The sequence below is a fragment of the Lissotriton vulgaris genome, chromosome 1_1, assembly GCF_964263255.1.
Source record: "Lissotriton vulgaris chromosome 1_1, aLisVul1.2, whole genome shotgun sequence".
NCBI lineage: Eukaryota > Metazoa > Chordata > Amphibia > Caudata > Salamandridae > Lissotriton > Lissotriton vulgaris.
Genome location: NC_141685.1, coordinates 1,070,542,299 through 1,070,566,171, shown reverse-complemented (window position 1 = coordinate 1,070,566,171; position 23,873 = coordinate 1,070,542,299). Strand labels below are relative to the sequence as shown.

At 46.3% G+C, this 23,873-nt stretch overlaps 1 protein-coding gene across 1 annotated transcript in view; it reads left to right on the top strand.

Moving 5' to 3' along the window:
• CSF2RB (colony stimulating factor 2 receptor subunit beta) overlaps positions 1-23,873 on the top strand; it is a 182,072-nt gene that overhangs the window by 29,162 nt on the left and 129,037 nt on the right. Inside the window, exon 4 of the mRNA XM_086963204.1 lies at positions 17,807-17,988. Coding sequence (XP_086819330.1) covers positions 17,807-17,988 — 182 coding nt within the window. The remainder of the gene's footprint in view (positions 1-17,806; positions 17,989-23,873) is intronic.

Genomic DNA, 23,873 nt, shown 5'->3' with positions numbered 1-23,873 from the left:
TGCCCCCTATTGTCCCTGCTGTTCGTGGTGGCTGTGGAACCATTGGCGACCTGGATCAGGGGAGATGCACTGTTAAGGGGACTGTGCTGGGACAGAGACTGGCAGGATGATGTCTCCCTCTAAGCCGATGGCATTTTGCTTTATCTTGCTGATCTGGATAATTCCCTTTCAAGGATTCCAGTGGTTTTGCAGGTCTTCTGCTCCTTCTTAGGCATCAGGATTAATTGGGTGAAATCAATATTATACCCCATCACATCCTGGCAACAACAGATAGTGCAGTCTGGTCCACTGATATGGGAGGAGACGAGGTTTACTTACTTGGGTATCTTCACGATCAATGACTGGAACTTATTCCACAAGAGAAGCCTGGGTCAGATCAAGACAGATTTTCGCAAGGATGTGGAGCACTGACATCACCTCTCACTACTGGTTCCCCTATGTCTATCAAAACCCGACAGTCAAGGTCCCTTACCACTCCTTCATTTAAGTAGATACTGAGATGAGAAACCTGCTCTGGAAAGGGAGCAATCCCCATAAAGCTCTCTCCACCTTGACCAGGCAACCGATGAATGGGGGAAGTGCACTTCCTGCACTGTGCCTCTATTACTGGGTAGCCCCATTGTTAGTAGTTAATGACTGGTCATTAGCGGACCAGGGGGAACTCTCCCTATTGGCAGACCAACAGGCAATGGACCCACAGGGCTACGAAGAGCAACTAAATGGGCCAAACTAGGTCACACACCTTCCATAGCCCAAAGATGCTGTGGTCCGGATCTGCCAACGTGCACTATGGAAAATAGGTTGGGCAGACAAGTTGACCCTGGTGACACCAATGTGGGAGTCCAGTGCTCTAGCGGAATAACGAAGGGTGGCGGGACACCAGCAGTGGGACATACTGGGCAAATCAAAGCTCAGTGACCCAAAATGAGACTGCAGACAGCTGACTTTCCAGGAGTTACAGGGCCAATATGACCTATCTAGGGATCAATTCCTAAGTCACATGCAAATTAGGGAAATCTACTGCACCCAGGAATTAGAGGAGGAGAACCCACTGGAACACAGGGTACTGGCCAGAGATACGCCATATCCCAGATCTGCACCTCACTCCTGGTACACTGTCAACCCTCCCTGCAGAAGCGAAGAAAGAAATGGGAAATGGACCTGGGCAGAATGGAGGTTGACGAATGAGGTGGGGCATGTCAATACCCCAGGGAAGTAGATATTCAAGCTAGCTTTTAACTGGTTCAGCTGAAGCTGCTACACAGGGCCTATTACACACAACCACAACTGTATGCAATGGGAACAACCGACAGATTGTTGCCAAAGGAGGTGTGGCAGGTAGGGCACTCTCTTGCACATGATCTGGGAATGCCAAAGACTGCATAGATTTTGGTCAGGCATACAGAGACGACAACCACCTACACAGTATTTAGAATAATAATTATTTTTAAACAATGAAGAAATATCAGCCTTGATTGACACTTGAAGAATAGTCATCTTATCTTGCGATTCAAACATACTTTGGTGAGAAGCATAGAAAAGATTCAATAAATCCAAATTTATTAACCACGTAATACAGACTTCCCTTTAGAAAATGGGTACCTAATGATGTCTCCAGGTTTTTGAGTCAATGTAAATTGCCATTGGAGAGTCAATTCTAAAGCCAATAAACAGCTCTGAAGTCCAGCACCTACTTGAAGCTTAGCTCCACCAAAACAGAATTCTGTTTGCCAAGAGCAGCAAGCGTCAGCTAATCAACCTGTCTCAATGACATGAACCTTGACGAATTAGAACCTCAACTATCACACAAAGCCAAGTTACTCCCATTTACCCTCGGCACTGGCCACACCCTCAAATAAACCAGTGGCGGCCGGCCTGGCTTCTCGGGTGGCAGTGCGAGCAGGAGGTGGGCACGCAGAGGGGTCTTGGGGGGACTTCGCGTGAGGGTGGGGTCGTGCATATTTAAATAAAAACATGAAGTAAAAATAAACTTACTTTTGAGCCGGCTCCCGCGTCTCTGCTCCTGCTCTAGTCATAGAAGTCGTGGAACAGGAAGCAGGATCCACTGGCCAATCACAACGCTGCAGTGCAGCGCTGGGATTGGTTTTGAGCATCCTAGTTCAACACTCAACCAGGGAATGGGGCCTGGGCTTGTTCTCCCCGCAGGCTGTAATGCAGCCTGCATAGAGAACGGGGAAAGGGCGCATGACTGGTTTGGGCGGCCCGAGAGGTCCGACCAAACAGTCATTGTGCACTTAAGAGTGGGATAACCACTCCTCCCTTGCTCCGAGAGCAGAGCAGCCCCACCCATCCTCTCACACGCAAAGCAGCCCAAAGCATCAAATGATAATACCTTAAAGTTATTATCATTTTATGTTTCTTCTTCGCACTGCTTAAAAGTAGTAGGGCGGGGCTTCTCTACTCTAGTGGAGGAACCGCCACTGAAATAAATAAATGCATTACTGTCTCCAAACAGGGACTCTTGAGAAATTATATGGTTGAAACAATGCAAAATGTACAAGGCACAAATTGACATAAAGCTTTTTGTTTTATTTTAACTGTTATAACAATTAATTACTTCTAAAATACTTTTCATTGAGTGGGAGGCTATTTGGGAAATTTATGAATTCAGAAACAACTGTATGGAAGACACTAAGGAGTGTACTCCCACCTCATCCAATTCTCTGTACATTGATTGAAGAGTTCGAAACATGAAGGATCCGCTTTTGGATTTGAATCTTCATGGAGAACTATGTTCTTTGAGTTTAAGGTGCATCTCTTGATAGATTGGGACCCACAGTTGTATTGATGACCCTGGTGACGTGCTTTTTCTCATGCACTATATGCGACTGTAGGTGCATAAATCTCCTTTGAGTTGCTGAAAATTCAACTTGAAATTATTATTGGAATTTGCCCTCGGAAACAGATGAAATTACACAACCTTATAATACCAGTAAAATTCTGTATCAGAGTTTTGGGATTACTGTTAACAAGATGTAAAGTTCCTTCTGGGTGAATATGAAATTTACTGCTATGCATTGATGTATATGTTACAGAATCTAGAGCTTTACGTGGAATTTAAAACATGAGGTGGGGGTTGGTAAAAGGGACGTACCCACAGAAGTGTAACTAGGAATCCTATCTCGGTATGTCAATATTTCAACTTTGTACCTCCTTCACCTGCTTTTGAATAGAATCACAATTACAACTGGCACATGTCCACCATTGCTCTATGTGCTCTGCTGAGAAGCCATGAACTGGATGGTCATGTATTCTAAACATCTTTATGACTCAATGACCGGCAATGTAGGAACCTGCCTTCAGCCTCATTTCTAGAGCTCTCAATCGTGGCCCATTATAAACACCTGCACACAACCTGCACTCACAATATCAGCTTAAGATGGCCCAGTTCTGACAACACACAATACAAGATTAATAACAAACAAAAAACATCCTGGAAAAGGAAAAATATCTTGGAAGTGTAAATTATGTAAAACAAGTGAAATGTAATCAGAAGCTACCTCACTGACTTGGATTCTCGTAGTTTTTACTGCCGTTTTTGAGATATCGCCACCGGGAAATTGATTTGCGTTTTTGCCTGTAAAGAAAAAAATATATAGGATCTGATAGGTTCCCTGTCAAGACAGTTTTTAAGTACAGCTGGGTCCGAAACTTGGATGGAACCACTATTTAAAAAAAAACATGTGACAATTTAGTCATAGGAGGTACAAGTTTGCTCTGGTTGTTGGGAATGGATATTGAATTCCTTTTGCCTCAAAATATTTTAGGAATAAATCATTGTTATAATTTTTTTTAATGTTTTGTGTGGATTTTCTGCATTATATTTAGGGCTCTGTTTCAACCCAGATCATTTCACTGGAGTGTCTATTTAGGGAAAGTATACTATTTATGTTATATTTTACAGCATTCCCTTATTGCTTCAGGGATGTTTCTCATGTTTAATATATTATTCACCCTCAAGGAATGCATCACCAAGAAAATCAAAATACCCTGGTACCAGCTTCTCCACAAATGAAAGTGAAATCATGCTGGTCAAAGAGCAACTTCAGAACCTTTGTTCAAGCTCTCATGCCACAGCATCTGGGTGGTATAAGTGCCCTGTTCCAGGGTCTTCCAGACTCCCCACGGACCCCCTTTAAGGGCATCTTACTCATTTAGGGGTTGATGATATTTGATAACACCACCCACACATTTAAGTCGTAATCAGTAATCAATGGTTGTGAAGTGCAATTGACATATAATTGGTTAAGCCTACGCATGCCCTTACCTACCTTTTGAAATGAGCGCCTCTAAGCTTCAATAACAGCCTCCATACAGTTGAATATCTAACAAAATGCCAACATATTTACAGAAAGTAAGCCCCACCAGTGACATCCCATTTGTAAACCACTTCCCCTTAAATGTGCTATTTCCAAATATTGTGGTATGACTGTTGATTTTTAAATTGTTAACCCTAGAGTAGCTTAGCAAAATGTCTAACACACGCTATAAACCTACAACTGCCTCATCACATAGCAGCAACTCATCGACGTAGGTTACAGTTTCCATCCTAAACCTCATCAAATTGGGAACAAAATCTCAGTTTCGTTCAAGAGCCAGATTGAGGTCACTCAAATAGAGTGGGAGCCAAGACACAGACATGTCCAACATCCAAATAGGATAGAACCCTTGGGGCTAAAGTGGGATCATTCGATTTTGGAATAGGGATTTAGGTGTTTAAATGTATCCTTGCACATATATAACGGATTTCTCTAGGCGGTGCAAAAGTGAGTAACTTTTGTTATATCCAGGTATGATTAAGAAAATCTACAGCTCTTGAATAAATCTGTAACAGCCAATGAAGAGGCAACCTTTCTGGCTCCAAGGCATGACTCGCAAAATGGCTATGTGAAACGCCACTGTGCAACGTTGATAACTCCTGTTGAAATCAGATGCTGGTAATATGACGGACCGAATTAGAATCGATCCAGGTTTGTATTTTCACTCAGAGAATCTGTAGGAAGCTTGGTTTCTATTACAGTAACCCCACACTTTTTGCCAGATAAATGATGCACTTTGACTCTATGTGTCCTGGGTCCCTGCCAATCTGGTTCCCAGGGCCTATGTTCTTTCCCAAAACTGTACCTTATAACCCCAATTGGCACCTCTCTGGCCACGCCAGTCCCTTGTAAACGGTACTATGGGTTCCAAGGGCACAGTGGCCAGGGAAGGCCTCTAAGGGCTGCAGCACTTATTGTGCCACCCTTAGAGGCCCTGTACCTTTACACACACACACACACACACACACACACTGCCATTGCAGGCTGCAAGTTTTTGGTGCAGAACAAAGTGAAGAGTCGACATGGCACACATCCCTGTGTGCCATGGCTACTACCCACTGCCCTGGTATAGGCCAGCCATCCCTCTAGCTGGGTGCACTATACCAGTGGTGAGGGTACAGGTGCATGAGCCCTGTACCCCCCTACAGTGTCTAGACCAATTCTTAGACATCGTAAGTGTAGTAATGCCATTAAGAGAATATGTTGCTGGGAGTTTGTCATCACAAACTCCACAGCACCATATTGACTTTACTGAAAACTGGGAAGTTTGGGATCAAACTTCTCAGCACATTAACCCCACATTGATGCCAGTATGAGATTTAATGAAACATGCACTCAGAGGGCATCTTAGAGATGCTCCTGAAAAACGACTAGCCTCTGATGGGTTCCCTGACTGGTACACCCCAGCCTGCCACCATGAGACATGTTTCTGGACCCCTGGGGTGGGAGCCTTCGCTCCCTGAGCCCAGAAACAAAGCCTTTCCTGGGCGGAGGGGTTCCCACCTCCCCCAGGCCAGGAAGAGCCATCTGTGGCAGGGGAGCGTCAAAGGCCTTGCAGCCTTTGTAATGCGACCCCAGCCTCACCTGCTACCAGGAGCAAGCCCCCTTCCTGACTCCCCTCCTTTTCGGAGGGAAGAAAGGCAGGAAAAATTAGCCAGACAAGAAGGTGAGCCCACCTCTGCCAACCCCACCCCTCAGGTGGGGGAGGCGTGGTGAAGCCCACTCTTCAGTGCCCGCCACCTTGCAGATGGCAGGCATTCCCCAATCAGGATTAGGGATTGTGCCCACTCCCCCATGTGGGGTGAGCCCACCAAGGGTGTAGTCACCCTAAGGTCAGTAGTCCATTGGCTACAGACCTCGAGACCACTAAAACGCCCCCCAAATACAGTTTTTAGGGAGCAGCCCCGAATCAAGAAGACAAATTCCCGCAACCTACAAAGAAGAAGGACAACCGCTCAGCAGAGGAGACTGTGGAGAAGAACTGACTTGGCCCCAGCCCTCACGGTCCGTCTGCAGTTTCCAGAGATCCTGCGCCAAAAGCCGCCCTGTCCTGCAGCCAGCGACCTCAAGAACCCCTGGGAAGACTGACTGCCTTTCACAAAGACTGGATCTCCTGTGAAGAGCAGCTCTGTTCAAAAGAAGCAGCAAAGAAAGAATCTGAGTCTGCTGAAGACAAAGAAACCCGATTCCTGGAACCACCACTGTACCCGACGCCTAAGGCCCGAGTCCCAGTGGTCCACTGGCCCCAGCAAGATCCCCCAGTGCTCCAGAGTCCGAGTCCACCATGGGTTGACCTCCCCAGGACTCCTCAACGTCGACTGCAGCCTATACACAGAGACCCCCCCAACCGCAAGTGGCCCATAAGGTGAAATCCGACCTCAATAGACACCCCTGCAGCCCGCTACCCTGTGCCCTGGAGAAGAGAACCCGCTGTGTACCTACATCCCCGAGCCCTCCAACTTACCTTCCCAGCTGTTGGTTCCTCCCGGAAGTCTTCCTGGATCGAACCTGCAGCCAAAATCCAAAACCCACAACTCCCATTGAAAACAACAGGGCACCCAATGCCAAAACAGCACCCTGCACCCAGCTGCCCCTGCGGGTGTACTTTGGATGCTAACTCAGATCCCCCTTTGCCTCAAGCCTAATACCAGGAGCTTTGTTGCCACAATCTACACCCTAGTGCCGCTGAGGGTGCTTTGACAGTGCATCCTCGACCCTGGGGGAACCCTGGTTCTAACCCCTGAATACCAACTCCAATTGGCACCTCTCTGGCCACAAACTGGTACTTACCTTCACACCGGTAACTCAATTTCCTTCCATAGGATTGCATTGACTGCTTTTCTTGAAAATTGCTCCAAGTGTGGAGTTGGTTTGTATGGAAATGTGAAAAACTGCAACAGTATAAAAACTGATTAACTTACCTTTTGTCTAGGAGACGTCTCATTGTGATATCTAGGCATATCACACTGATTAGCAAAAGTAACTTAAAAAGTAAACTAAAAAGTAACGTACAAAGTAACTGAAAAGTAATTTCGACACATTGACTTACCTGTATTTCAACCAACAGCATTTGAACCTGCATTCAATTGTAAAACACTGCATAAGATTCAACAAAGCATTTATTTCACTTACCTGTGCCAGGCTTGCTAGGTTCTAGAAAATAAATACAACTAAATTATATTTTTATACAAATCAAATTGGCCTGAGTTCAGTCTTTGAGTGTGTAACATCATTTGCTGATTGAGTGTGTACAACAAATGCTTAACACTACCCTCTGATCAAGCCTTACTGCTTGCCCACACTACCACAAATAGAGAGTAATGTGCTATCTATTTTTATCTCTGCCTACCTTTGGGGTTCCACTGGACTCTGTGCACACTATACCTCATTTTGGTATAGTATATACAGAGCCAGCTTCCTACAGAATCTTGTAGACGAAATGTGTTACTTACCTGTAACTGCAGTTATCCAGTATTGGTATCTTTCATAGATTCACATGCCTAAATCATTCCCTGTCGTCGGGGTGGAAGTCCCCGGTATTTAAAAAGAGTAATGTCATAAAGATATATACATAGCAATAGGCCAGAGGCCTCTCATTAGTAACATATCCATGTCCTTTTGTAAAAACTTTGGCCAATAGCCAAACAGCTATCAACACCCTCTAGAACCTTCCTGGAAGGAGCCCTAGTCCCTCAGATTTTCGTAAGCACAGTGCTAAGTAGTACCTACTGAGAGGACCAAGGTGAGCCCTTCCAGGGGAGGTGGGTGGGTTGCATGTGAATCTATGAAAGATACCAATACTGGATAACTACAGTTACAGGTAAGTAATGCATTTCTTATCCAGTATTATGGGTATCTTTCATAGATTCACATGCCTGAATCAGAGTAGCAAGCAATAACCAGCACATTTCGTATGGTACAACATGTAAAAGCACACAATATAAGAATACCATTTGTGAAATATAACAAGTACCAAAAACAATATGCAAGAGAAATGTGCAAGTAGGCAGTAGGAAGGTGAAATAAAGAAAGAAGGCTCACCTCTAGTGAAATAGATGACGGAGCACAGCTTGACCCACTGCTGCATCTTTCATAAGTTCAGAATCCAAGCAGTAGTGCCTGGTGAACGTATGTGGTGTCTTCCACATCTCCGCTCTGCATATGTCGATAAGAGGCACTCCTGCGAAGAGCGCCATTGAAGTGGAGACAGCTCTGGTTGAATAAGCTCGAACTTTAGAATGCAGAGGATGACCTGCCTGTTGATGGCAGAACGTAATGGCGGCAGAGATCCAACGAGAAATGCTCTGCTTAGTCAAAGGAAGACCCTTTCTGGGCCTGCTGAAGGCGACAAAAAGTTGGTTGGATTTCCGAAACTGCTCTGTTCGGTGAATGTAGAACTTCAGACAGCGCTTGAGGTCTAAAGAGTGGAGAGACCTCTCTGCTGCGGAAAGTGGATTTGAGAAGAAAGTCCGCAAGACTATAGGTTAATTCAGGTGAAAATTAGATGGAACCTTTGGGATGAATTTAGGGTTGGTCCGTAGGATAACTCTGTCCTGTTTGAATTGCAAGAACGGATCCTGAATAGAGAAGGCTTGCAGCTCACTTACACGCCTTGCTGATGTGAGGGCTAGCAAGAGAGCAGTTTTCCAAGACAGGTATTTGATGTTGGCTCTGTGTATTGGCTCAAAGGGATGTTTCATCAGTTGAGCAAGTGCAATGTTTAATTGCCAGGTTGGTGGTAAAGCTCGCACCGGAGGGAATGTCCTAAACAGGCCTTTTAAAAATTGCTTAACCAGTCTATTCCACTTTAGAGAATACATCTTGTTGGTACTGTCCTCGCGAGCCCGGGCTAAGACTGCCCTGCGTTCTTGAGGAATGTCTAGGTGTTGAAACTCTCTGAACTCAGGAGCCAAGCCGACAATCTGAGAGATGCTGGATCCAGATGCTGGACTTGCCCTTGGTTCATTGTAAGGAGAGTCGGGCAAGGCTTGAATAGAATTGGCGGTTCCAGCGACAGGAGATGAAGCTCCGTAAACCAGTGTTGGCGCGGCCACGCTGGTGCTATTAAAATCAGGGTGCAATGCTCTGCCTTCAGTTTCCGGAGGACCCTGGGAATCAGGGGAAATGGAGGAAATGCGTACGCAAAGATGTTGCACCATCCGATCGAAAATGCATTCCCCAGTGATCCCTTCTGGGGATGCCAGCTTGCGTGATGTTGGCATTTTGCGTTGTGTCGCAAATAGGTCCAGATGAGGCCTGCCCCATCGGGCGAATACAGAGCTGAGAAGTTGATGATCCAGCTCCCAATCGTGGCACACGGAACGTTGCCTGCTCAAAGAGTCCGCCAGGACATTGTCCGTCCCTGGGACGTACTCCGCCCGAAGGGAAATGTTGTGTTGAAGAAGCCATTTCCAAATTTTTTGAGATTCTTGAGACGACAGAGAGCGTGTTCCCCCTTGTTTGTTCAGATAGTGCATTGTGGTGGTGTTGTCTGTTCTCACAAGCACTGGGGAATCTCTGATCCTGGGCAGGAACGCTTTTAATGCCAGGTAAACTGCCCTTAACTCGAGGAGGTTTATGTGCAGTTGCTTCTCTGTCAGGGACCACTGCCGGTTGATTTGAAGGTCCTGAAGGAACGCCCCCCAACCTTCCAAGGACGCATCTGTAGTTATCACATGTGGCGAGATTGGAAGTATGAACGAAAGGCCTCGCCATAGATTTTGTGGATGAAGCCACCAGTTCAGAGCCTGGATCATGGTAGGAGTTATCCGGATGACATCGTCGAAGGATCCCCTGCATTGAATCCACTGAGCTGATAGCGCCTCCTGAAGTGGACGCATACGAAGGCGGCAGTGTGGGACCAACAGGATGTTCGAGGACATCATCCCTAACAAGGACTTGTACAGGCGCACGGTGATGGACTTTTTGGATTGAATCCGGGCGGCCAAGGTCCGTAGTTTCATCTGACGTTCCTGTGAAGGGAAAGCCTTTCTCTGAGCAGTATCTAGGACAGCTCCGAGGAAAGTGAGACACTGGGACGGCTGAAGGACTGATTTTTCCTCGTTGAGAGTAAGGCCCAGACCATTGAAGAGCTGAAGACAGGCGTTGGAGGACTTGGTCACGCCTGCGCGAGTAGGTGCCTTGACAAGCCAGTCGTCTAAGTACGGGAAGACCTGGTGATGTTGTTGGCGGAGGTATGCTGCTACTGGAGATAGAAATTTGGTAACAATGTGTGGCGCCGACTTTAGGCCGAAAGGCAATACTCGAAACTGGTAGTGCTTGCCCGCCACCTCGAACCTGAGAAATTGTTTGTGGTTCCTGTGGATTGGTATATGAAAATATGCGTCTTGAAGGTCTAAAGACACCATAAAGTCGTTCGCATTGAGTTGCAGCACCTCCTGGAAGGATACCATACGGAATGACTGTTTTTGAGGTATTGGTTGAGGTTTCTCAAGTCCAATATAGGTCTCCATTTTTTCTCCTTCTTTCGAATTAGGAAGAATCGGGAGTATAATCCCTTGCCTTTCTGATTCCGGGGGATCGCTCCTTTTTTTAGCATTAGGGAGAGTTCCAATTGCAGCAGTTGTAGATTTTTGTGACGCATTGGGATTGGCGGCTTTTGAGGAGGAGTTTCCATAAACTCTAGAGAGTGTCCAAATTGAACAAGTTGGAGGACCCACCGATCTGTTGTAATATGTTGCCAATTGTGAAGGAAGGATGAAATTCTCCTGCCAACTTTGCAAGGTGAAGAGAAACTTGAGACCTGTGGCAGAGAGAAGTCATTGCCTTCTGCCTGCGTCCTTCTTTCCTCCTTGTCCTCGAAAGGAAGATTTGTTGTAGAACGACTGGTTTTGCTGCTGCTTTTGCTGGTACTGGGGTTTATATTGTTGGCTTGAACCATACATGGATTTGTACCCCTGATAGGTGCCTCTAGAAGACTGACCCCTTCCTCTGGAGCCCCGAAAGGAAGGATTCTTGTATTGGAGATTACCAAGAGCTCTTGCGGTATCAGTATCTTTCTTGATACCCTGTAGCATCTCATCGATGTGTCGTCCAAAAAGTAGCTGACCATCATACGGCATGTCCAATACCTTGGTTTGAATTTCAGGCCGGAAAGATGTTGCCTTAAGCCAACCTTGGCGCCTCAAGACTGCAGCTCCTGCCAGCTGCCGGAACCCTGTGGAAGCGATATCCATTGCTACATCGATCATTTCTGAAGCGGAACGCTCGCCTTCAAGAAGAATCTTCTTCACCTCTTCTTTCTGCTCCTCTTGAAGCGAATCCAAGTATGGAGCGATATCCGCCCACATTTGACGGTTGTACCGTCCCAACAGTGCTAAAGAGTTTGCTGCACGAACCGTTAAAGCTGACATGGACGAAAACCTCTTCCCTATGTTGTCTAGCTTTCGGCCTTCCTTATCTGGTGGCCCAGCCAATGCAGCCGAGGGATTTTTTGACCTGCGTTGCGCTGCCTGGGTGATTACAGAGTCTGGATCTGGATGGCCAATAGGGCAAGTCGGGGCTGTGTCAGGAGCTTTATATTTTTTATCCAGTCTGGGCAGTACTGGAGCCAGAGATGAAGGGTTTTGCATTATTTTCTCCCCTTGTTCCCAGATGTAATCAATGATGGGAATGGACCGTACCGCCTTTTGGAATGGCTCTTTGAAATCATAAAGGAAGCAATCCTGTGGTGTTGCAGCTACTTTGAGTTTGAAGCGCAACGCCGCTCTCTCCAGGATGTTGTGGAATCCCCCAATGTCTTCCGGGGGTGAATCCGCTTGTGCCTGAACAGGGGATGCTGGACCAGGGATCACATACTCATCCCATTCATCTTGTGTGTCCTGAAGCTCCCCTTCCTCACGTTATTGCTCCTCTTCTTCGACTTCCCCATCAGAAGATGGGATAGGACGCGATGGAGACGGATCTGGTCGAAGGACCAAAGGAGTAGGCCGAGGCCCAGGTGGTGGTGTCACAACTGGCGGTGTCACAACTGGCGGTGCCACAACCGGCGGTGTCACCACTGGCGGAGGCGGAGCAGTGGACGGGAACCTTTGTTTGTAGTCCGCAATGATAAACTGCAGGTCCGTTACTATAGAAGCTGGGAGACACACCATAGGTTGTTGAGGCGGTGGTGGAGGTTGGAATTCCTCTTCATACTCCAAATCATCCTGTCCTTGTTCCTCATAATCTGAGCTTTCATGAAGTTTTACGTGTAGTTCAGATGGGCTTGTCGCTTGTTGGAACATGGAGCACTCATCTGAGTCCTCATTATCTAGAAGATGAGCAGGGGGCAATGATTGGACCCTGCTCGGAGAGGTCAACTCCGGTGTAAGAGTACGCGTAGTCACCCTGTAGTGCGTATAGGTACACTTCAATGGAGGCGATCCTACCGTCGTCGAACCAGTCAATGGAGTGGTCGTCGATGGTGGAACGTTGACAAGAAACTCAGACCCCGTTGTCGACAGTGTCTTCTTCGATGATGATGTCGTTGACGAGGATTGCTTCGTGGACGGCTTCGTCGACGCTGGTATCGTCGTCGACGGCTTCGTCGACACTGGTGTTGTCATTGACGGCTTCGTCGACGTTGGGGTCGTCATCGACGAAGCCGTCAATGCTGGTGTCGACGACGAGGACTTCATGGATGATGAACTGGTCGTTGACGATGGGCCCTTTATCGCCGATGACGATTTCGTCGACGATGATGAGGCTTTCGTCGACGTCGATGATTTTTCCGACGACGACGGTTTAGACTTCGTCGACGATGAGGCACCCGTCGACGGTAGCACCGTCGACGACTTTTTAATAATAATCAGAGATGGAACAGTCTTACCCGTCGACAACGAGAATGTAGTAGTCGTCGACGTTGATGTTAAAGATGACGCCACTGACGTGGAGATAGTGGCTGTCGACATTGTCACAGGCAGAACTGAAGATGTCACCAAAGGTTTCTTGAAGGCAGGATCTTGTGGAGAAACCTTCACAGCAATAGCCTTAGAACGAACCTCAGAAGACTTGGGCGTCTTCTTTTGGGGTGGCTGCACAGATGGTCCTGGGGATGACGTTCTAGGCCTTTTGGGAGTGGAGTGTATACTCCTAATGGAACACTCACTCTCACCTGAAGAGACTGGTTTATCCTTGTCCTTGAGTCTCTGAAGCCATATTAGCAGTCGGCCCTCTTTATCCTTGAGAGTTTTGGCTGAAAAAGTACGGCAGACTTTACAATCCTTTGCTGAATGGTCAGGGTATAGACAGTAAAGGCAGTCCTCATGCCTGTCATCCACATGAAGCCTCTTTTTGTGACAAGAGGCACAAGGTCTGAAAAGTCCCTTTTTTGGAGCATCAGCCATGACTAAACAGAAGATTCCTCACAGAATGAAAATTCGGAGACAATATGTGGAAATAAATCCAAAATACAAAGAAAACTGAGCAGACCTCAGAAAAGACTCCCTTAGCACGACATGCGGTAGAAAATCTGAGGGACTAGGGCTCCTTCCAGGAAGGTTCTAGAGGGTGGTGATAGCTGATTGGCTCTTGGCCAAAGTTTGGTCCTATTTACAAAAGGACATGGATATGTCACTAATGAGAGCCCTCTGGCCTATTGCTATGTATATGTCTTTATGACATTACTCTTTTTATATACCGGGGATTCCCACCCCGACAACGGGGAATGATTCAGGCATGTGAATCTATGAAAGACACCCATAATACTGGATAATAATTTAAAAGAAGAGGATTGTCCGGCTTTATAGATCACTATTCTTAACATGCATTGGTAAGGCCGCCAGCCTGCTGGCTTTGTCACAGCTTATTTTGTCATAATGTATGTCAAACATTATTGTTTGGGAAGCTGTCAGGCCCCCTCCAAACTAAAAAACAAATTGCTAAAAGCAAAAAATATTTTAAACCACACATTGGCAGAGTAGTTCCTGGCACAATAGGGAACTTCATTGAATGTGAATGTTTTCCCTGTTAAAAGGCAGAATGCCAACATTCACAGTTGAAATTAGCCAATGGTTGTAGTGGGCTCATCCAGTGCCACATGTTGTAAGTGTAGGATCCTCCCCAGCCTGGGTACCCGCCAATGAGCCCCCCAGACACGGAGCTTGGTAGTACACATCTTTATTCGTTTGCGTGGAACTGCAAAGTCAACATTCTAAAGTTACCTTCATTCATTCCGCTCTAACCATTACATAACAGCTCTAAGGAGTCCATCGGGAGCCAAAAGGGTTCAGTCCTTGCTAACCTACACAACAGTACAGTAGGCAGAAGACAAATGTAAATGACACAACAGAAGATCAATGGACAAAGTCTAATGGACGAAGAAGGCTGGCCGAAAGCCCATACTACCAGGTCTATATTGTACAGAATGTTAGAAAAAAGTAAAGGGCTTGGCTAAAGACAGACCTAAAATTGCTACAAGCGTGCCCTTCTCTGGTTATTCAATATCGGGGTGCCCTCTCAGTCAGCATGATCAATCAGTGGAAAAACCCACGACCACCAAAACGGGTCCTGCTTTAGGATATTATCAGACAATCGGGCCTGGCCTATGGCATTCGAAGCGTTTGATATATTAACCCCTTCGCTGCAGGGCTTATTCACCTGCTGTGCGGGGCGGTGGAGGGGGCCCCCGGTGCCGCCGTGCTTGTGACGAGCTCGGCTCGTCACGCTGCACGGTGCCGCTGTGCTCCGTTCGTCATGACCACGCCAGTTTTCGAACGTTCAGCACAGCGGGGAAATTATCCCCGTGTGCAAGCGTTGCAGCGGTTATGACGAGCTCAGCTCGTCATGAGCACAGCACAACCGTGCCTCATGACGAGCTGAGCTCGTCATAAGCACGGAAAGTGTTAATCAATTCAGCAAACTGATTAACTGATACCTCAATTTCAATAGGTACTAAAGGCAAAGAATTAGTCATCGGTATAATAGTCTGGGTATTATTATACAAAGTGACAATATAAGTAGCCAAATAATTACTCAAAGTATTATATGGCCTCGTACTGTTCTCGTCCAACAGCCTGTTAGAAACTAAAGTCAGAATCTTCTCAAAACAGAGGACTCTCGCTGCACATTATGTTATTATGTTGGTGTTTTTTAAAAGGACAAGGGTTACTCCACAGAGGCGTCCTGGCGCTACGTAAGGGAAACAGGAAGGGACATTAACAGTGGAGATAACAGGCGAGAGTTCACTGCGTAAATAGGAAGGGTTTCGGTTTTTTCCTAAGAGCCACAGGAGAGGAAATGGATGTTACAGGAAATGGGAGGGCACTGAAAGGCTTAGATGCAATAAAAGAAAATGCTCGGCCTCCTAGGTGGGACTTCTTAATTCTAGTCACAAGTAAGTGACATTGTTTCCCAGTGCCTAACACGCCTCATGGTTTTTAAACGTAATTATTAAGATACTGTTTCTGACTCTTAAAGTATACAGAACCGGTGCGAGGCTATCTGGTAATCCCTAAAGTTGTCTCAGTTAATGTCTCACATGAGAGGGTTCCTCCCGTATTTCATTATCACATCAGTCATGGAGATGGAGTGGGGGGTGGGGGGGTGTGACCATTCAGACTATGCCAGGCCCCCAAAGCTTAAGAATGGCTACTGAAGTAATAAACAACTGGCGTTCTGCTCAACTCTAAATTAGACAAATAGTTCCAACAAGTGACGGGCTGTCATAAGTGCTGGTGTAGACACTGAAAAGCACTGCCTAAAATTAAACACCGACTATAGGCTAGGTGATTGCTTCTGATGCTGCATTTGGGTATCAAGTGTTGAGCTCAGTTGCCATACAATGCATTGTCTTTCTTTATCTCTTCATTCAATGGATTCTCGTATATCATCAGAAGTAGCAGCTGCTACGGGGCTGTAGTGGTGGTGGTGGTGGGGGTGGGGGGGGGGGGTGTATAAAAAAAAGAAAAAAACACATTCCTGCTTGCCGCTGCCTCTCCCCCATCTGACGCAGGAAACAGGATGCAGACAGACTCCCCTAGCCAATCACGACGCTGCGGTCACCAGCTTGACATCTTGACATCAGCGTCGTGATTGGTCTGAGCGCCATGGTTCGGCGCTCAAACAGGGACTGCGAGCCTGTGCATGTTCTCCGCCCAGGCTGTGCAATACAGCCGGGTTGAGAACATGCTAAGTGTGTATGACTGTTTAGCCAGACCAAACCATCATATCCACTAAGAAAGTGTCCACCACTCTTCCCCCTGCTCTCTGGGCCGCTAAGCCCAGCCCTAAACAGAGCCAATTTAGAAACATCATAACATTGTGTTATTATCAATTTTATTTTTCCTGTGCGGCGACACTCCTCTGCCTTAGCGGAGGAGCCGCCGCTGAGCATCACACTCCTTGTCTGTGTGTTGAATCAAGGCCATCTTTACTGCTTGTTAAGGAATGACATGAGTAAGAGGAATAAACTAGTAATGTTATGATTACTTATGGTTAGTCTTTATTACACTGAGTCCTCTCCCTTGTGCCCACACCTACACCAAGCCCTCGGAGAGGAGGGCATTGGTGTGGGTTTCTTGCTTGGCATTAACAGGAAGGACTTAGTTGGTGTAACCCTCTTATTTCCAGGGGGAGGTGTTTAATTGTGTTTGTATGTTACACCCATTAGACATCACCCATTCTAAAACCAGGAATATTATGTTGTTTGATTTATGTACACAAGTATATTTTTACTTTTATTAATTAACGGAAAATATACTATTGTAATAACATACCCTCCCTGCAGTCAAGACTCGAAAAATTCTGCAGAGAAAACTTGAAGTTGCTTAAAAGAAAGATTTGCTAGAATGAGGGTGTAGAGGTGTCTAGAGTGCCAGGCCCTCCTCATTGACAAGTACTGGGACAAGGAAGACTAGACTTCAGTGTATTAAAGATTACTGGTAAGTAATCTGAGCATTTACAGCAAACTCTCTATAGGCTAAGCAAATGGTGTTAAAAACGACTTGTTGGTGAAGTGGGACCCAGTTTAGGGCTTTCAGGGCTTGGTAATGTGGTTCGAGGTCCTCAGATTACTGGTATAGTCATGCAGCTAATTATGAGTTCTGTTGAGTTTCTGAATTTGAAAGTTAATAAAACGTGCATGTTGTCTAAATAGGTTGCAATGGTGCCTTCAACCACCTGAAGCCTCAAACCTGCCTCCACTCAATGTAGATCCTCTCTTTGGGGATGCAGCCCTCTGCTTCTTGTGTAGCTCTATACGGAGCATGTGCTTTTTTCAGTTCTACTTACTTCAACTTCATGTCTGACGCCCCTTGGTGGGATTTAGCATGTTTTTGGAGACGGAGGCAGAGGGAATCACCCTGATTGAGCTAATGTACAGAGGTACCCCATGATGAAAAGTCCCTCTTCTTTTGTCTAACCCTCATGGACTAGCATTGTTTGTCTTGTGCCATGGCCTGGGATGCCCTGTCTTGCGATGGAATGGGCCACCTTACTCCAATGAGCCTTTGTTTCTCTTTGTTAAGATCGGCAAATAAGACCTACGACCCCATAGAGCCTGGCAGAGACCTCGGGCACTACGTGGCTTTGACTTCCATTCAAGGGGACAAGAATCAGGTGGAATACAGCATTCAACTGATTGACCACTACTCCTTCATCCCGGACAAACCGTTGGAGACGAGGCTGAGCATCAATCCGCGGGAGAACAGTGAGAGCCACCCATACCCGTGTCTACCTCTGTGTCTACCTGTTTGTTTCGGTGTCTGGCTGCACTGCAGTGAGAACCACCCTTACCTGTGTCTACCTTTCTGCCAGCCTGTTTGTTTCTGTGTCTCGCTGCACTGCAGTGAGAACCACCCTTACCCATGTCTACCTCTGTGTCTGCCTGTTTGTTTCTGTGTCGGGCTGCACTGCAGTGAGAGCCACTCTTACCCATGTCTACCTCTCTGCCTGAAAAAAGGAAAACCATATCACACAATGCGTAATCGCAAACAACAAGTGAGGTCCAAACAGTAAGGGCTTGCGTTAGGTAGAACGTTTTCTTTAATGCAGAAAAACGTAGTTTAGGTATTCTTCAGTACATTTTTGTTTCGCAAATTCATGTTCTTCAGTTTCCAATATATTGATGACAGCCGACATGTGTTAAATCACGCAGTGACTTTTTCAAGGCTTAAATGGTATTGGGATTCCTGGCACTGGGAGAATATGCCGAACAAATCGCAACAGGCATATATTCTGTTTCAGAGCCTACACAGCTAGTGTACTGCTGTGAGCTAGTTGCCTCACAAACAACGGAACTGGTGACCAGTATGTTCCACACTACCGTCAGCTGCATGAACCCACTGTGCTTTCTGGTATTTTAATCTGTGTTCTGCAGTAGGTGAAGTGACCCACTGAGTTGTGTGACTGGGTTTAGAACCAGTGACCAGCAGGCTACATGTGTCACTATATTAACCATCTGCGTCGCTGTGCAAAAGTGTGAACCAGTGACCTGCAGATTACACCCCTGATACTTACCCGCAGCATTACCCCTTCAACCATGTGGTGCTCGCTGATCTTACCTTCTTAGTCTTTTCCTTGCATTCTTTCCACTCTGTTTCTCTGTGTTCCCTATGCTCTGTATTCAATGTTTTCTTTCATCTTAACCTTTTTTTATTTATTTACACCTTTATCTTTCCCATAGTGCCCTTTCCCCCTTCCTCTTCTCTTCTGCCCCTCTTTCTTATTTATTTATTCTTCCTCTTTGAACTCTTTTAATCTCCTTCCCGTGTTCCTGCCATTACTGGCTCTTGTCAGTTGTTTTTATTTTCTCATTCTCTGTTCTTTTCTTGCTCTGTTCTTATTTATCTTAGTGTTCTGTCTTTCCTTCTTTCGACCACTCTTAATTTTCCTTTTTATGTTCAATGGTGATAACAGTGCTCTAAGTTGGATACAAACAGGAGGGAGGGATCTAAAAAAGAGTAACGAAGGGGGTAAACGTGCACGGCTGGCTATGTTACTCACTTTTTGTGTAACGCACTTCTGTGACTTTCATGGCCTCGTAGCACTACTAAGGGCTGCCTCTTGCTATAGCTCCATAGTACCCTCAAAATCTGGCATCTGTTAATTCTCCCCTAATATCCGTCCGTTACTCAAATTATAATTCACCTACTGTGTCCCAATCTCTACTTTCTGTCTGCCACGCTGCTGACGCAGGTCAGCGCGCTAGCTCTTACAACGCTCCAGGCTATTTTTAGAGGTGGGCTCTCGCACTCTCTGTGACAATAGCGGCGAGTTAGGCTGCTTAATACTCACTCTGCGCTAGCCTCCTTCGTGCGTGTATGAAGTCTGCTTTATTGCAATGGTGTGAATTTGCGACACTTATGCATTTTTCAAACTGTATTTTACTTACCTGCTGTTTCCCTTGCTCTTGACCCCGTTCCGCCGCGGCTGTGTGCCGATCGAGCGGAGGGTCATTCAACGAGCAACACGCCCTTGACTACTTCGTGTCTGCCACGCTGCTGAAGCAGGTCAGCGCGCTAGCTCCTCCCTTCCCTCAGGATACTTAAAATGGTGACCTGGCGGAAGCGCAGCGGACGATCCCAGCGGGCGCGCCGACTTCGCGCCGAAGTTGCACCAAAGTTAAGCCTGTCTGCGCCCGTCCGCGGCCGACCGCGTCCTGCAGCCTCCCACTATGCCCATTGTATCACCTACTCCTTTAGTGATCTCATCACTCTCCAACACTCCGGCCCACTCCAACCCTACGCCATTCGCGCTGCTCGAGATTGTGGCATCTTGAGCTCCCTGGGATCCCGCCCAGTTACACAAGATTTGTTGCCCCCCACTAACTGTAATGATCCTCTTACTACTTCACCAGTTGCTGGGCCATCAATACCACATTCCCTTTAATAGTCTATCTTAACACTCGTTCGCTGGTGAAGCATCAGCTTGAAATATTTCAGAGGTTGGATGACAATAACATAGATATTCTTCTCCTTTCGAAGACCTGGTTAAATGATGACTCTACCCCTGACATTCTCGCTGCTATCCCGACTGGTTATTATATCTTACAGACTAACAGAGCAGTCGGTAGAGCAGGCGGGGGGGTTGCTGCTATTATCCGCTTCCAATATAAGTTTACCACTTTGGAAACCAGTATCCTTTCTAAAACTGATATTCTTACTCTGAAATGTATTTCTCCTAGGTTCTCCTTTATTTGCGTCCTTGTTTACAGACCCCCTGACAACATGCCTCTTTTCTCCCAACAGTTTGGTGATATCATCCCCCGGCTAGTTATTAATTCCGCCAAAATCCTCGTCATTGGCGATTTTAACTATTTGCTGTCAGACCCTTGTGAAAGTGGCTTCTCCGAAGACTTCACGGATCTTTTACTTGGCCTGAATTGCAAGCAGCACATCACTGTAGCCATCCACAACAAGGGCCATATTCTCGATCAAGTTTGGACAGCCAATCTTGGCATCTTCCCCCTTTAGTATATCCTTGCTCCTGGTCGGACCACTCTTTTATTTCCTTTTCTGTGAAACTTATCTTACCCTGTCGCCCCTCTCCCACTACTAACTTTACCGCACGTAACTGGAAACGATCCAACATTACAGAATTCCACTCAATCTTAGCCACGTCTGTCCCCAGTGACATGACCTCGACATCTGCCCAGGCTGATGCTCTAGAACAGTGGCTGGGACATGCGAGCGACGTAGTAGCTCCGTTAAAAACAACTAAAACCAAACGTCCTTGCGAGGCTCAACGTTGGTTCACAGATCAGCTGAAATTGGACAAACTGGCCCTCCATCAAGCAGAGCGTCGTTGGAGGCGTAACTATGACCCTCTATTAAGAATTGCTTATGTCGATCTACTAAACCTCTACAAAAAATCAATTTTACAAGCAAAAACTTCCTACTTCTTGCAGAAAATTCTTAACTCTGCTTCTAAAACTAAAGATATTTTTTCAATTGTAGAGGAACTCTGTTCCAGACCGTGTCACTGCCCAACCTTTACCCACACACACTCTTTGTGATCCCCTTAATTCTTTTTTTGTTGAAAAAATTGTGACTATTAAAAATAACATTCCCCTTCCTTCTCTATCCACTGTTTCTTTTTTACCCCCGTCCGAATCCCTGTTGTTTTAATGCCTTCCCTCCTATTTCCCTGACTGAGTTTATCTCTCTATTACATACGGTGGGCTCGGGTTCCCCCAATGACCGCTGTCCTCCGCAAATTTTGAAAGCCGCCTTTTTGGCATGCCCTGATCCCCCCTTGGCACTTCTTAACAGTTCGCTTGCCACAGGTCCTGTCCCTGATGCTTTCAAACAGGCGGTTGTGGTCCCCATACTCAAAAAACCTGGTGCTGATCCTTCTGTCCTGAGCAATTATCGGCCGATCTCCCTTCTCCCCTATCTGGGGAAAATTTTGGAGACCTATGTTACCCGCTGCCTCAGTGCATTCATTGAAGGGTCTTCTTTTTTAGATGACCAGCAAGCCGGTTTTTGACCGGCTCATTCTACTGAGGCGGTCATCGTGGTTGTAATGGATGTACTGAGGCAAGGCACCGATAAGAACCTGGCCCAGGCTCTTGTTTTATTAGATCTATTGGCTGCCTTTGACACGGTCGATCATGCTATCTTGATCGACCGTGTCAACAATGCGGGCATCCAGGGCATGGCTCTTACCTGGATTAGGTCTTTCTTGCACCAACGTTCTCAATCAGTTCATCTGTCTACCTTCTCAGCCCCTTATTCTGCACTTTCCTGTAGTGTTCCTCAGGGTTCTGCTCTCTCACCTCTTTTATTTAACCTTTACATGCAACCTCTTATTGTTTCTCTCCGTCACACCCCTGTCACTATCTTCAATTATGCGGATGATTTACAGTTGATTTTTCCTGTTGATTCATCCCCTTCTTCCTGTGCCAATTTTCAATCCACCATGCTTGCCATCTCTGAGTGGATGCATTTTAGCCAGCTGAAGCTTAATCCCAACAAGACAGAGTTAGTACTAACAGGAGGGACAGCCAACCCCTGGATCCCCAGTTTTTGGCCCTCCGCTCTTGGCCCTCCGCCCTGCCCTGTCAATTCGGTGAAGAGCCTCGGTGTGATTATATCTAGTGACTTATCTATGAGACCTCAAATCAATGCAGTTACATCTTCCTGCTTTTTCCATCTACGCAGGATCTGCAAAATCCGTAGGTTTCTCACAACTGAGGCTCTCATACTTGTCATTATGGCTCTGGTCACCTCCCGTATTGACTACGCTAACTCTCTCTATGTTGGGATTCCTGCCTACCATCTTCATCGGCTTCAGCTGGTACAGAACTAGGCGGTGAGACTGGTCTTTCAACAGCCCAAATATCAACATGTCTCACCCCTGTTGAGGAAATTGCACTGGCTTCCAGTGGCCTCCCGTTGCATTTTTAAGCTGGGCTGTACTGTCTTTAAGGCCCTTCTTGCTCTTGCTCCGGCTTTCACTTCCTCCAGCCTTAAGCGTCACATTCCCTCAAGAAACCTTCGTCCCAGTACCCACAACTTCCTGACTATCCCCAGGTATAAACGTAAAAATCATGGTGGCTCGTGCTTTTCGTTTCTTGCCCCTGCACTGTGGAACTCCCTTCCTATTTCTCTCCGACTCTGCCCCAACTATGCTTGCTTTCACAAACTTCTTAAAACTCACCTTTTTCAATTAGCTTTTAAGTAATCATACTGCCTGCCCCCCTGTTATTGTTTATGAGCGCCATGAAACCATTTGGTGACCGTGCGCGGTAAATGTAATTTTAACATAACATAACATCTCTGCCATCCCGTTATTTATATCTGCCCCCACTCAAAAAAAAAACCTATGACAAACATTAGAACAGACAGGAAAAAGTTGTCAACACTAAACATTTTTTATATACATTTTAATAAGGTCATTCAATTAGACATATTCTCATCTTAATTATAGATACGGTAACAAAAAAATGCTTATAACACTTTTTTAATTATAACTTTCCAACATGTTGCACAGCAGCCACGCTGCTCCACACAATATCTTAAACACATTAGAAAAACCAATAGCTCTAAATAAACACTTAAACGTCCCAAAAGCGAGATCTATTGGCTTTGCCAGTGATTGTTATTAATCTGCTTCAGTGCGTTATCTCTACCATTATTTTTTTGTTGCTCTACCGTTCACTGGGTTTTTATTTTGGATTCCTCTTGGTGCTTTGTCTCCTTAATGGCATCTCTTTATATCCTCTTCCATGCTTGTGACGAGCTGAGCTCGTCATGAGGCACGGTGCTGCTGCACTGATGACGAGCTGAGCTCGTCACAGCCGTTGGAACGTTCGCACGCGGAGATAATTTCCCCGCTGTGCTGAACGTTCGAAAACGGGTGTGGCTGTGACGAGCTCAGCTCGTCATGAGTGCAGCTCCACTGTGCCTCATGACGAGCTCAGCTTGTCACAAGCACAGCGGCGCCGCGCGCGGCCCCCTCGCCCCTGCTCAGTGGGGGGAAAACACCCCGCAGCAAAGGGGATATTTATCTAGTTGTCTCCATTTTCTCAGTCTGTGTTTCTCTGCTTGCTTCAGTTATATAATATATTATATTGTATATTATTACATTATA